This window comes from Chinchilla lanigera, unplaced genomic scaffold, assembly GCF_000276665.1.
Source record: "Chinchilla lanigera isolate Chin_1 unplaced genomic scaffold, ChiLan1.0 scaffold00005, whole genome shotgun sequence".
Classification (NCBI taxonomy): domain Eukaryota; kingdom Metazoa; phylum Chordata; class Mammalia; order Rodentia; family Chinchillidae; genus Chinchilla; species Chinchilla lanigera.
In genome coordinates, this window is record NW_004955406.1 from 10132048 (window position 1) to 10147426 (window position 15379).

The following is a 15379-nucleotide window of genomic DNA, read 5'->3' on the forward strand; positions in this document are numbered from 1 at the left end:
AGGATTAGCTTGCCAAGTTCCATGTGGGACTTTTGATTGGAATTGCATCCCTTTTTAGATTTATTTAAGGATAATCAACGTCTTCATGATATTAGGCATTCCCATCTGTGAACACACACAATGTGCGTAGTAGCTAGGTATCCTTTTACATCTTTCAATAAAGTTTCATTACTTCCAATATATTCCATACTACTTATTAAATTTGTTCCTAGATAACTTATATTTTTGTTGCTATGGTGTGTGGAATCCTTTTTAAATACATTTTTTATTATGCTTTGCTGGTCTTTATAAACTCTCTTGGTCTTGTAGCCTGCACCTTCGCTTGACTCTTAATTTTAATAATTTCTCTTGAACTTTAAATAGTGTACTAATGATACTGTTGTTCCCTGTTAATTGTTCTTCATTAACTTTTATGTAGATTGTCAATGTTTTTATTGAATTTCTATACTTCTCAAATGTTAAGTTTATAGTTTGAGTTCAAAAGTTTTTCCAACTGTTCAAAAGTAAATAAAATTCAAACTAGAACTAAAATTACAATTCAAAGAAAAATGAGAAACTCAACTGAATACCATCTTAACACTATAGTAAATGTAAAATAATTATTTTTGGAGGTTATGTAGTAATGGGCAAAGCAGGACCACCCATTTATCTTTTGATATTTTTAAATATTCTATAGCTTTATGCAAGGATTAGCTGTTTTTTCATAATTGCTTGCTTACCATCCTAAAAGTAAGTTCCTTGTGTCTTTTTTTAATGCTTTACTAATTAAACAGTGTCCTTTTTCCCACAATAACATCCAGTAAAATCACTGATTCTTTTCATGCAGAGATATGCCTTATCCCATAAAATAAAACGCTCTATCCCATAAAAATAAGACTCTCTTACCTACTAATAAAGATATGGTTTGTAGCTAAATTTGTATGAAATTCAGAATTCCAATACCATTAAATACTTAAACTCCTTTATTTGGAAAATTAATTTTTGCACAAAAATTTCACTAATTTTTATCTTTGTATTCCAAATCAGAGTTATAGTTATGTATGTCTTCTAAATATCGAAGTCAGGTATTTAAAAATAATCCTCTAAATATTTTTATTATAACTCTTGTTAAACCTCAGATACTTTTTTAAAGATCAGTATGGCAAATCCAGATGAATATGAAAAGAGCTTCATTTCTCTGTAGGCTACCAGCTATAACTGCTTTGTCTGCTTGTGGACTTTCTTTTTCAAATTATTTATTTTTTAATTTCCAGATTGGAATAATATTTATTAATTGGACAGATATTTCATTTGTAGATATTGTAGGCTGAAAGTAAATTATCAGTCTTATGAGATCTTTAATTTGGGATTAACTGGTAGAACTTTTTGCTTTACTTACACTTTGTTTCTATTTACTTTGGCTTCTCACTAATTATGTTTGAAATAGTCAGTTTTTCATGGCATTTATTTCCTTTTTGCTTCCTGGGTTCAGATTGCAGACTGTGCTCCACTTCCAGTTCACACACCAACCTTAAGGAAAAAGGGATGCCCTGGCTCAACTGGCTTTCCACCTAAGGTATTCAATCTATTATGAGCTTAGTATGGCACCCCACAAAGTGAGAATAGATTTCTTCTGCTTTGTAATTTTGATACTGATTTCTTCAAAGCTACCCAAAGAAAGAGTTTGAAAGAAAATAAATTCTCTATGAGTAGAAATAATCATCACTGGTAAAAGTAGCAAAGAGTACTTTTTTTTTCTTTTTATCTTAAATTCATTGTTTCAAAGTCTGTTCAAGTAAGGAGTGATGTTTCCTCCAGGTACTCCTTCTGTTCGTTGCCTGAGGAAGGCATTAAACTGAGGCCACTCCTACAGTAATCCATTCTATTCACCATGACTATGGCTAGGATAAGCACAGTAAATATTCTAAAGAGAGAAAATAATATGAAGAAGGATAAGGTAGTTACTAGAAAAAGTATATTGGAAATACTTGACATAAAAGAAACATACTTGCTGAAAGGAAAAAAAATCTCAATAGATGGCTTTAAAAAAATGAAAGGATAGATACAATAGAAAAACAATTTAGTGATATGGAAGATAAGACAAAAATATGAAAGTTAAGATATGTATGATGTAAGTAGTGTCAACATCAGTATAGTAGGACTTTGAAAAAGAAAGAAAAAATTAGAGATGGGACTAAGTTAAGAAATAATGACTTAATATTTCCCCAAATTGAAGATGAAAAGTCTATTGAAAGACATCATTAGATGCTAATAAGTACAAATAAGAAAAACCAATATCTGGATGCATTATAATAAAATTTAAGGGTATCATAGGTCAAGAAAAAATTATAAAAACTTTCAAAAAGACCAAATCATTTGTGTAGAAGAACAAAAGTTAAGTTCATATCTGGCTTCTCAACTGCAGTGCTAGATACAAAGAAACAGTTGAGAAACGTGTTCAAGTATTGAAGAACTTTGAATCTGAAAATAAAATATGAGAGCAGTTAAAAATATTTTTAGGTTAAAAAAATATTTTTAGGTATACAAGAATTGAGAAGGTTTACTGGTTTACTGTAGAAGAATCCTCTTTAAAAATAATCTTGAATTGCTTCATCAAGAAGAGGAAGGCAAGAAGTGATCATGAAGGATTGGGGAAACAGGGTGAATAGGTATTTTAAAGGACTTTACTGTGATCTACAAAAGCCGAAGAAAAAGAAATATATTTTCGAAACACTCCAAAACAGATCTAAATAAAACACAGTAGGAAGTGAGTTAAGGGTCTGGTGAGGTGAGTGTGCTGGTGTGTTCGTCTTGTGTGGGGAGAAGGCGTGGAAACGGTACAGCTTGGTGGTTACTGTGGCAAATCCCTGGCAAGGAAAAATGAAAGTTAAGAAATGTAAGGACCTAAACTGTGCCAGCATCTATACCCTAAAGTGTAGTCTCACGCTAGCCTTGTGAGCTTGAGCGCGCTACTTACTCTCCGTTTGCATTTCTTCATCAAAAAATGATGATAATTACAGTATCTGTTTTAGACAAACAGTATTTGTAAAGAATTTAGGGCTCTGTCTAGCACAGTATGTATCATAAATATGTTTAAATAAATGTTGCTAACTTTGGAAATTAAGCGTGCATCTTAAATTGAAGGGAATAAATAGGAGATTAACAAATAAAAATACTATAACTTTCAAACCTACAAAAGGAAATGTTGTTCATTGGAGGAATATAGGAAAGAAAAAAAGAAGAAAGGAAAACATGGTGACCTAGTACTCTTACCATGTAATACATTGTCTCAAATGATAGTAGATTTAAACAACACCTTTTTAATTCTCGTAATTTATTAGGTTACGAGTTTGGGGAGGGTTAACTTAGGAAGTGCTCTTTGCAGGCCTCCGTGTAGCTGTCAGTCTGTGTCAGCCGACACTGCTCCATCTGAAGACTGAGCTGGATGTTCCGTTACTGTGCTAGGGAGTTCATGCTGCTGTTTGATCAACTACTTATGATCTCTGCAGCACAGCGTTTTTCCCTAAAGTGAACACACTCCAAAGAATCAGATACAGGCTGATTGCTGATGGCTTAAAGCAAAGTTACATGGAAAGGTAAAAAATAAAGGGAAGTACAGGTCTCAGATTACAAAAAGGAGTTTAAGGTGTAAAACATTTTAATTGCAAGCCACACGTTGTGGCACATGCATGTAATCCCAGCACTGAGAAGGCTGAGTGAGGAGGATCACTGCAAATTCAAGGCCAGCCTGAACTACATAGTGAGACCCTGTCTAAAAAAATAAAATGAAATGTACAAAAGGAGACGCTGTATAAAGGGAATAATAGATACAAAATATACAATGATCATGAGTGTAAATTGACCTAACAATAAAGTTACATAAGCCAAAAACTGGGATAACTAAAGAAAGAAGCAGATTATGTACAGCTTAAAAAACCAACTTGTCAGACAAACATTATATTAGAGGAAGAAATGCAAAGCAGAGGGCAGAGGATTAATATCTACATACATGAAGTGCTTTTCTAAGACAAGGTAATAAACTACAATCGTAAAAGAGTCATAAGATTACTGTAAGTTGGGAGAAAGCAAATTAAAGTAATAATGAAGTTTTCTCAGGCATTTGTGGCATGTCTTCATTAACAGATTCTGTTGTATAGTATAGTGGAAATATGAATAAATGCCTTTTAAAAAGTAATCTAAAACATTTTTGAGTAAAAATATATGCCAGCACACCTTTAGAACCCAGTGAGTAGAGGCTCCTCGGAACTTTGTAAAAAAGCCTTATTTTGATTTTTGAGATGAGGTCTTCCTCTGTTGCTCAAGCTGGCCTCAAACTCCTGGGCTGAAGTGATCCTCCTGCATTAGCTTCATGAGCAGCTGGAATTACAGGTGCCTGCCCCCATGCCCAGCTCGCAGCATAGTTTTTGAATCTGTTGAAGCCCCTCCCATTAAAACAGTAAATGATTAAAATATTTTCCCATGAACTCCAAAATGTAGAAACAAATCAGCAGCATCTACAAGACATACCTGGTATTTAAAGTTACTTAAGGGAAAGCTGAGGTAAAGCAGAGACTTGAGATAACCCTTGGAGCCACAGAATTACCAAACTATCACGAGGTACTGCTGGGAAGTTTTGATAACAGCAACAACATACTGTGAGGGGACTTCGCAAGCTCCATTACGTGATTAGTGTGAGGAGACATGATTGAAGGTAGAAATGGCAGTCCCGGAGTTAGGAATTCTCCAGACTAACAAAGTGCCTTCCGGATCAAAACCCTATCCACAAGAAAACAGCTTAGGAGTAGGTTCAGCCTTGAGCAGGTCAGGGAGCACAAGAGAAAGTCCAGATAATAAGAGGGGATAAAGATACCAGAATATAAGGTCATTTTAAAATTTGTATGAATTTATGAAAATAACAGAAAAGGGAATCTAGAGCCATGGGGCTAGAAAAACTATCCTGGCTCACAGCTCCTTGCTCACTTCACTTACAAATGACCAGATGAAGAGACGTAATTGAAACCCATAAAGAATTATTATAAGGAAAAAAAGAAATGAAGGGTGAAATATCTTAGCAAAACTGAGACTGTACCAGAAACTATAAAACCAATGAAAATTATACATTGGATGCTGGGGGTGTCCCTCAGTGGTAGGCACTGGTTCAATCCCTAATACGGAAGGAAGCAAGGAGAGATGTATTACAGGAGGAAGGGAATAACTAAAAGAGTTAAAAGAAAGTGTTTCTAGGATGGACTTGGGGCAAAGAGATACTTACGTTTTTCTTATGAGTATTAGACTTCTGTTACTTTCACAACTGTGTGCATGTATTAATTTCAAAAATAAAAACATAGACATAAGAAAAAGAATTTCTTTGTGGCTGCAAATGAAAATGAGATGTGAAATTACAAACATTAGATGACAGTATCTTTCCAAGAGTATTGATTCCATTAAGTGAGGTGTACGAAAAATACTGGCACAATGTCTGCACCTTTGGTTGGGCCTAGGGACTCCAGCAGCAACTACAAAGTTAGTAATAAGATAGTCCTTGTTCTGCCTAGAGTAGAGTAAAATCTCAGTGCTGCTTTGAGACTGACCAAAGACCTACAAGACTTCTAGAACAGAATGGTTTGAAGTTGAATCAGAGGTTGTGACCACCTGAAGTGCCAGGTTTCACCCTCTTCTCTGAATAATAATGGTAGTCAGATCATTCTGGGTTTTTTTATTTTTTTAATGTTTCTCTTCATTTTTTTTTTTTTTTGTCAGTACTGAGGATTGAACACAAAGCTTTTGCTCTGAGTTACATCCCCTCCCTTTGTTTCATTTTGGGACAGGGTCTCACTTAGTCACTAAGTTTCCCAGGTTGGGCTCAAAGGTGAGACCCTCCTGCCTTAGCCTCCCAGAATGTAGGGAATCACTGGTGAGGCCCACACACCCCACTGATTTTTTTGTTAATATGGTGTTTATCGCAACTGAAGCAAGAACTACTTCATAACAGTTTTTTAATATCAGAATTAACATTCATTGGAATACAAAAAGTTTTTATTAGTTTAAATTAAGTTACATGTATAAAAGAGAAATAATTGGCCCAATTTGTTTTCATAGAGAAGTAACTGGTTTTTGGATGCTTATATATGCCAGTCATGGTTTGAAAGGTTTCTCCTGTAGTACTCATTTAACTGTCCTAAAGCAGACACTAGTATGGGTGCTACGTTATGATGAATGTGCAACAGGAAGGACTCAAATGTAACTTGCTCCTGAGTTCACACAGCAGTGCAGAGAAAGGGCAGTTGTAATTTCGGCATAAGCAAAACATGCTAAGAGGTGATTTGGAGAAGGCAAGGGTATTTCAGAGAGCTGAAGTCTCTTTGGCTTACCGCCATGTAAATCAGCCAAGACGTAGAAATCTTTAGCTACTGGATTTTCAATAAGAAATTATAATCTGCCATCTGTCCCAGGAATAATATGAGTGTATTTTTATCTGCCTGTTTCCTTTGGAGAAAACAGACTGGTGAAGCATATTACTTATTCTTGCTCCCAGAAAATGAAATTCATGATGTACAGTAGAAATAATGTCATATACTTTCTTCTTCCTGAGAAGGTATAAGCATATTAAACTGTATTTATGTAGGTATAAGTGTACAAAATTTCACTTAACTTTTTGCTAAAGAATAATTTTTAAATCAGATTTTATTGATACATTTTAGATACACATAATGATCACATTCATTGCCGAGAACTTGTACCTGTACGCTTTAGAACCTGATTCTTTTTTCCATTCCCCCAGCCTCTCTTCAAGCCTTCCTATCCTCCCCACTTACAAAAGCTTTGTTTCCATTTTTTCCTATGCTAATAAATAATTTAAAGAATATATAGAACTCCTGAAACCAAGATTTATAAGCAAAACCAAAACAATAAATTATTATTTAATGAATGTCTTATACAGTATTATTTTAGTTTACTCTAACTCATTGTTGTCTAATACAACATTTAAATAGCATAAACTAAGATATAAAAACGGAAAGAATTTGTTGTACGTAGAAAACATTCTAGGAGGTAGCATATGCATAGGGACTGACATTAGGAAAACCCTTAAATAATCAATGTATGTATGTTTATCAACTTGTTTTACAGCGCAAGACTCATCAGTTTTTTGTAAAATCTTTCACTTCTCCCACCAAATGTCATCAGTGTACCTCTTTGATGGTGGGTTTGATAAGACAAGGCTGTTCATGTGAAGGTAAGAACAAGATGGAAATAAACTATAACTTGTTTCGGCGCCATTTTGTTTGTCCTAATATTTACTACCTAAATGGTAACCAAATAGCTTTATTCTCTTTGAAAGGCATTCCATGTTTATTTCATTTAATGGTTTTTCTCTGAGTAGTAAGAATGTAAACAATAAACTGAGCACCTTGCTAAAGTCCATTGAATGTTGGCGACCTATGTGACAGAAGACATGAAAGTTATCCTTGGATCTGTTGGTTTAATTACATTATGAGAGGAATCATTTAGAAGTAGGCAGCACTGTGCCTTTTCAGAAATACTAAATGCCTGCCACTGTGCCTCAAAAGGTAGTTACTCCTAGTGTTAATAACAGATTTCTCCCCACCTCTTCATTGATCTGTCTGTGGCACATTTGTTACATGCTTACTCTGTGCTGCTAGACCCTGGGGACGAAGTAGTGAATGTGGGAAAGAGAGCTCCTACCCTCATGGAGGCAGCTCACGTTCCAAGATTTGAGGGAGAGACGATGAGGGGCCGCTGAAACAGAAAACAAAGTGTATTTTTTGGATACCACTTTATGTGTCCCAAGGCCCCTAAAATAAAAATTATTTAAATTATGATGGAATGTATTATTTGTGACTGCTTTAGAAATATTATTTTTTAATCAAATGACACTGGCTGTAACAAAACTACCACATGATTTTCTGCCATATCTTATTAAAGACAAGAAAATAGTTGCTAATTCAATTCTAATACTAGTTTCTATTTCTTAGCTCTTCTGCTATTAGTGTTGGAAAGACCTTAAAAAGTCCTGTAAGAGGACTTTAAAAGTGTCGTTATTCCCCGTCAGATGCATGTGTTCTCTTTATCATACACCTGCAGTTAGCCTGTATTTAACTGATCTGAGGAAAAGGGAAATATTCACAGCGCACTAATGCAATGCATTCTACATTTGGTCAGTTCTCAGAACTGAAGTGGAAGATTTAGACTGCATTGTCTTAAATAGTCTGTTCGATAACATGGGTTCAGAAGAAAAGAGTCACGGCTAAAGAGTAAAGATTTGAGATTATGAGTGTGTTTTTTGTTTTTTGTTTTTGTTTGTTTTTCTCCGGTACTGGGAACCGAACTCATGACCTTGCGCTTGCCAGGCAGGCGCTTTGCCGCTGAGCTAAATCCCCAGCCCTATGAGTGTGTTAATTCATGAATATAACTGACATTATCTAGGAAGCACATGTAGACTGAAAGAAGGACAGGGCTGTGGGAGACATGGTGAAGAGAAAGCAAAACACAAGGTAGCTATGTAGTCTGAGAAGAAATAGCCTGAACCATGGATCAGGAAGGTGTCACTCAAGCCAAGGCAGAGACTTTCTAGCGTTGTCTTATTTTGGACCATAGCCAGTTCTTGTCTGTTATTTTGCAATCCGTTTATCAGAAAGAATCCTGGGCAGATACCTGGCTTTTTAAATCCTTGATAATCTTTTATTCATCAAAATTATTTGTAATAAGGACTTTTTAGATCTTTGTGCACTCTCTTACCTTCTGGCATCTTAATGCCATGAAACTGTGTCTGTCTTTTCTTCAAATCTTTGAAGCCTACCTTATAAAGCCATGGAGACATAGGAATATCCCCAGCCTTTGACAGGTTTTTGTAAATGTTATGATAATGTGGTACAGCCTCTAAAGATTCCTGCCACTTTTATTTATCCGGGGATTAGATCCAGTGTAGATACTTACTTTGTTGCTTTCATTGCCCTTTGGAAGTGAGATTATTTTTCCTTATTAGTAAAACAAATTGTAACTTGTTAGACATTCCACTTGAGTGAATTGAGAAGCTTGCATAGTTTTAGACAGTACCAGTCCGTCTTGCCTCTCTATTAGTTTCACAGAATCTATCAGTGATACATAATCCATTTCTCCCATGTGTATGTATTCTCACAGTGATATATTGCTTCAGTTTCTTTCTTATTCTTTCTCCATAATTCTCTAAGATTAATTTTAGGAATAGAAATTGTAATCTTAAACTATAACAACAAGTTCATTTTAAACATTTTAACCTTTAATTTTCACCCAGCCCAGCTTTATTGAAACTTCAGTTTGTTTTTATTTATCATCTTGTTTTAGAATCTTCTAAGTCACCATGTGAATATCAAATAAAGGAATCATTGCAATATTATTAACAGCTAAGTATGCGGGCCCTGAGCCAGACTGCCTGGGTTTGAACTGCAGCATTGCTAGTTCTGGATTCAGTGACCCTGAGCAAGTCACATGTGACACTGGTATAATGACTGTATCTCTCATATTGTCACAGGAAAATAAAAAATGCCAATAAAGTTTATTATTACCCTACCTATAGTTGAAGTATATAGAATATTAACCCCAAAAATTTAACCTTAATTCATACCTTTCTAATCATTGAAAATTTTTATTTTCAAGAAGCTTAGTAAAACTTGCCGGATGTAGCAGAGATGTTAGGTAGCTTAGTGTTCATAAGGGACAATTGCAAGAGAAATTTCAAGCAGATACCATTTCATAGTAGGATGAAGAGCTAGAAAGAACACCAGAAACCACATTTAAAATAAAATTAACTGTAAGCATTCATAGTACCTTGCATGCAGTTACTGCTCAGTGAATTTTGTTTGTTTGTTTGTTTTTTTGGTTTTTTTCCGGTACCGGGAACTGAACCCACGACCTTGCGCTTGCCAGGCAGGCGCTTTGCCGCTGAGCTAAATCCCCAGCCCCTGCTCAGTGAATTTTGTTGTGGTTGTTGTCGTTACGTGGATTTTTATTATTGTTTTGGGTTCTTTCCCTCTCAAAGTGTGTGGATTCTCCTGCCATATAACTTGTGTAAACAAAGCTCCAACGGCGTGTCCAGTTCCTCCTGAGCAGACAAAAGGTCCCCTGGGCATAGACCCACAGAAAGGAATAGGAACAGCATATGAAAGTCATGTCAGGGTGAGTATCATTAGTTCAGGTTTCAACCAGTCCTATAAGGTCACTTTGCACAGTACTTGACAGAAAATTGAGTAAAATTCACCTAATTTTTTTATCCAGAATAATGATTTGAAAACAAAAGTTTAGCCTGTATTTGGAAATAAATTGTAAAATGTCACAAACTTTTCTGTATTATTCCTGTTATAATGAACAGATATTGAAATCTCTATAAAGTAGTTTTTGGCCTCCAGTCTTGCCAAAGAGGTAGAGTATACTTATGCATTATGAGATATTATCAACATGTAATCTTGTTGCCTTGGTAATATTTGCAGTAGAAGCTGAATTTCGTCTTATTTCCAGACTTGACTTTATTGTATAAAGTGATGAGAGCTACGTTAATGGAATTACTTCTAAAAGTTAAAATGGTACCATTTGAAACTTTTGGTAAAAGGCAAAAGTCATTCACTTATTTGAAGAATATGTTCTCATTTTTTCTCTTATATTATTAATGTCATACATGTCCCATCTGCTGCTCTACCAACCAAAGTGGCAGATTTAAAGTTTGTGTCTAGTATCTTTAAGTTTTTATTCTGTGTTTACACAAATAATTAAAGAGGCTGTCCCTGACATTTTCATTTGAATTGTTTGTGCCTGTCTGAAACAAAACTAAGATCCCTAAGCCAGCTGGAGTAAAGAAAGGATGGCAGAGGGCCCTGGCTGTGGTTTGTGACTTCAAACTCTTTCTTTATGATATTGCTGAAGGAAAGGCATCTCAGCCCGGCGTTGTCATTAGTCAAGTTCTTGACATGAGGTAAGCTTTCAGAGGTGAAGGTGTTTGTATCATTGTGGCTTGAGAATAAAGTCTCTGCTTTTTCTTTGAGATTGCCATGGTTTTATTTAAATGATCTGATTTCATGTTGATTTTCTAATTTGCTCATATTGCTGCAGTAGCATTATTAATATATAAAATAAGTTGTAATTGTAGAACATACTGATATACGTGTTGAGTATGTAGGGCTAGGAGCCAAGGAATGGAAGCTGGTCCCCGGGATCAGAAGACCAGTTTAAAAGTTGTGGGGTATCAGAAGCCTAAGATGTATTGTTTATTTCATCACCTAAAAGCATGGAGTAGAATCCAGTGTGAAGAAAGGAGTAAAAATCTCAGAACAGACAAGCTCTTAGAAAACATAATGAATCAGGAATCATTTAAATATGACATCTCGTGGACATTTCTGGTCTTATTTTCCAGATTCTTAGAGTACCTTCTTTTTCCTCTTCTCATCACTCCAGGTCGTGCCCCTGAGGAATCACACCTTCTCTCATAGCTTCAGCTATCACTTTGGCCTCCATGACTCGCAGACATATGTCTGCTGGAAATAGCCATGCATTGCACAGAACCCCCATTTCTAGCTATGCCTCGCACTGGCATTTCTTACCTACCTCTCGAACATACTATTTTCCCCACAAGTACGGAATATGAAGAGACCAGTGCAAGAAATATCAGCAATATCTGGAAAAATTTACTGAGACTGAATATAGAAAGATAGGGAGGCCTAGGTGCAGTTGTGTATACCTGCAGCTCTAGCTACTTGGGAGGCTGAGGCAGCGGGATTGAGATTATCCTGGGCAGCATAGCAAGACCTTGTCTCTTAAAGAATAAAAATCGGACTAAGTTATCAAGTTTTATGACCAAGAGAAATGCAGTACCAATAACGAAATTGAGGAAATCACAAGGAATGAATTACATGGAGGAGATGTATTTTAGATGTTGAGGGAACAATAAAATGTCAGATGAACTGGGCCGAATACACATGAGACTTATTATGGGAGGCAGAAGTCCCCTGGGGACTCTGAAGACCCAGTATCAGATCTACATCCCAGTTCTTCCTGGATACTTTCTGACCTGTATCTTTGGATAAGCCAGCAATTACTTCTGACTGTTAAATAATGGCACCACTGTGAAGTTACTCTTAACAAATTACTTTAGGTATTACCAGTTATAATGGGGAAATTTTTTTAAATTTAATTCAGTGTTCTGTGCAGTTCAGCTTTGAGGATTGCTTCATGCATGTTATTTGGTTGCACAAACAAAATCATGTACACACTGCACTGTATATTAACTTGAAATGTTTCACTTTTCTTTCAGAGATGAAGAATTCTCTGTGAGTTCTGTCTTGGCTTCTGATGTTATTCATGCAAGTCGAAAAGATATACCTTGTATATTTAGAGTAAGTGTGTCCTATAATTTGATTGCTCAATTATTTATTTTTTAATGATTATGTTTTACATTTCCATATAAATGATAAACTTACTTAGTACAACCAGATTTTATATTTTTTAATGTATTCTGTATTATCCCATACTTGAATATATAGAAAATTGATGCTAAGTTTAATTAAGGAAAGACCTGTGGGAAGCATAAAAAATGGCTTCAAAAAATATGTTTCTTGTTAGATAATATTGTTGAGTCCTGATTTAGTTTTTATTTTTTAATTTTTTATTTATTTATTTTTTTTCTGATTTAGTTTTTAAATAAATACTGTCTCATGGAAAATTAGGCAAACGTGAGTTTTCTGAAATTTTTTAAAAATAGAAGTTTATCTTTTTAAAAATTTAATCTTAGAGCCAAAGTGGTGCATGCCTGTAATCCTAGCACTTGGGAGGCCGAGGCAGGAGGTTCCCAGGCCAGCCTTGCCTACATAGTGACTCCAGGCCAGCCTGAACTATGTAGCGAGATCCTGACTCAATCAATCAATCAATCAATCAATAAATAAATAAATAAATAAATAAAACTAAAACTTCATTTTAAAAATTGTGTTTCAGTTACTTACCTGTTTTTGTAACAACTACTTAAAAATTTAACTGCTCACACCAATAGTGATTTATGATTTTCACCTTTTTATGAGTTAGCCATACACTTCGTAGGGTGTTGGCTAAGATCTCTCACCTGGCTACATTCAGCTCATATGAGTCTGGAATATCCAAAACAGCCTTTCATCTGTAGCCTTAGTACTGTTAGCACGGTAATCTCAGTCTCCAGTCCTTGATGGCTGGCTTCCAGGAAAGCAAAAGAAGCTGCCAGGCCTTATAAGGAATAGGCCCAAAAGGCCTGGTAATCCATCAACATTCAGTTGGTCAAAGTTGTGAGTCTTCCCAGATTTACGGAGAAGGGAAATGGATTCCACTTCTTGACTGGAAGAATGAAATCTGTGGGAGGAATTGTTGACAGCCATCTTTGGAGCTATTTACCATATGATCTTGAAATGGTAAACTAAGACAGAAATTTTTTTCAGACTACCCTGTCTTTATGCCCATCCGCTTAGTATATGTGTACTGATTGTCCAAGGAAGATCAGAGATAATGCTTCATCTCTTAGTTTCCAGACTGACAATTATTTGTTCTCTCTGCAGCCATCAGAGGAGCCTATAGAGACCCACTTGTCTACAACTGATTGGCAGAGTGTGATTTTTATTGTCAATGATGCTAAAGAAGGATATATATATAGAACAAGACATATTTTATATACAAGAGAGATGAGTCTACATATATAAAATTTAAAACTATTCTGACTGAGGTTTAGAATGATAAACTTTTGTTTAAATAGTAACTCAAGAGCTGGGTGTGGTGGCGCACCCTTGTAATCCCCACACTTGGGAGGCTGAGGCAGGAGGATTGCTAGGAGTTCAAGGCCAGCCTGTTCTACATAAGTGACTTCAAGGCCAACCTACTCTACCTAATGAGACCTTGTCTCAAAAACAAACTAAAATACTAACTCAAGTGATCTTATCTTCTTTAATGATAATGTAAGTTATTTTTATGAAGTAACAAAAAATATAAGTATTTCTGAGCATTCATGACTTTTCAGAACAGTGTAGTGTAGTGCATAAGAGCATGGACTTAGGATCCCAGACCTCTACTGTGTGCCCTTAAACACTTAATTTTTTTATCACAGTTCTTTATATATAAAATTAAAGATTGAACAATAGTTTCATTCTTATGAAGATGTTAAGAAGGTTAAGTGTTTAACACTTGCAAAGTACTTAGACCTACCTGATGTTCTGTGATCATAAACGTCAGTTGTTGTTATAGGACTATTTGTAATGTTTTCTTTGTGTGGTGCTTTTGTAGCAAGGAAAATAAAAATGATACTAACATCTGGAATGGTATCTCCTACCTTGGTGTTGTCATGAATTCTATTGTTAAAACTAGTTCTTCTGATCAGGAACAGGTGAATTCTGCTAAAGGTGTCATTTAATGAATGCTCATGCTGTTGGTGAGTGCTAGTCAAACCAGCATACCATGAAATCAGCAGCATCATGTCATGAATATCAACTAAACTTTTTCAGGTCACAGCTTCACAGCTCTCAGCACCTAATAACAAATGTTCGATCCTGATGCTGGCAGACAGTGAGAATGAGAAGAGTAAGTGGGTAGGAGTGCTCAGTGAATTACACAAGATTCTGAAGAAAAACAAATTCAGAGACCGCTCAGTCTATGTTCCCAAAGAGGCTTATGACAGCGCTCTGCCTCTTATTAAAACAACCCAGGCTGCTGCAATCATAGGTATGAATTTGTAATATTTATTACATTATCATAATTGTTTACTGATCTACCTTGTCAGCTAGAATTGGCCTTTTCTAGGAATCCCCAGTGTCTACCATAATATGCCTTCTATCATAGATATTCAGTAAATGTTTATTGAAATGAATGAGACCTACATTAGTTGTTTTTTAGCAGTTACACCTTACAATAGACATGTATTTTCTTCTGAAAAACCAACAGTGCTAAAGATTAACCTACTCATCTGTGTTCTATTTGTGTGAATTAGAAAAATTAATTTCTTAGTACATAAGGTTCATATATAGCACATAGATGCCAATTACCTTGGTAAGGTTATTGAGAAGTTTAAAACACATATAATACTTAAGGTAGAGTACCCTGAAGTTAAAATGACCTCAATAAGTGGCAGCTTTAATACTAGAAGTTTACATTTTGGCCATACTCTTTTTTTTTTTTTAAAGAGAATTTTAAAAACATTAAAAATGATACAGAATTTCAAAATAAGATGGTAGGAAATTAACAATGGCTGTTATATTACACATTGTTTAAACAAAGTAGTTTGTTCAGATTACCAGGTATAGGCATGCAAAATTGATCAAACAATTAGGCACTAACTGTTCCTTTCAATAAACCAATAGAAGTCAGTAGTATAATTATCTTAGCTATCTTGTGTATATATATTTATTTT

General features: G+C 35.3%; 1 protein-coding gene across 1 annotated transcript in view; it reads left to right on the plus strand.

Moving 5' to 3' along the window:
• Positions 1-15379, plus strand: part of Cdc42bpa (CDC42 binding protein kinase alpha (DMPK-like)) — a gene marked incomplete at its 5' end in the record, with an annotated part of 272087 nt that overhangs the window by 225853 nt on the left and 30855 nt on the right. Inside the window, 6 exon segments of the mRNA XM_005374798.2 lie at positions 1472-1555; positions 7108-7213; positions 10016-10152; positions 10803-10942; positions 12278-12359; positions 14478-14694. Coding sequence (XP_005374855.1) covers positions 1472-1555; positions 7108-7213; positions 10016-10152; positions 10803-10942; positions 12278-12359; positions 14478-14694 — 766 coding nt within the window.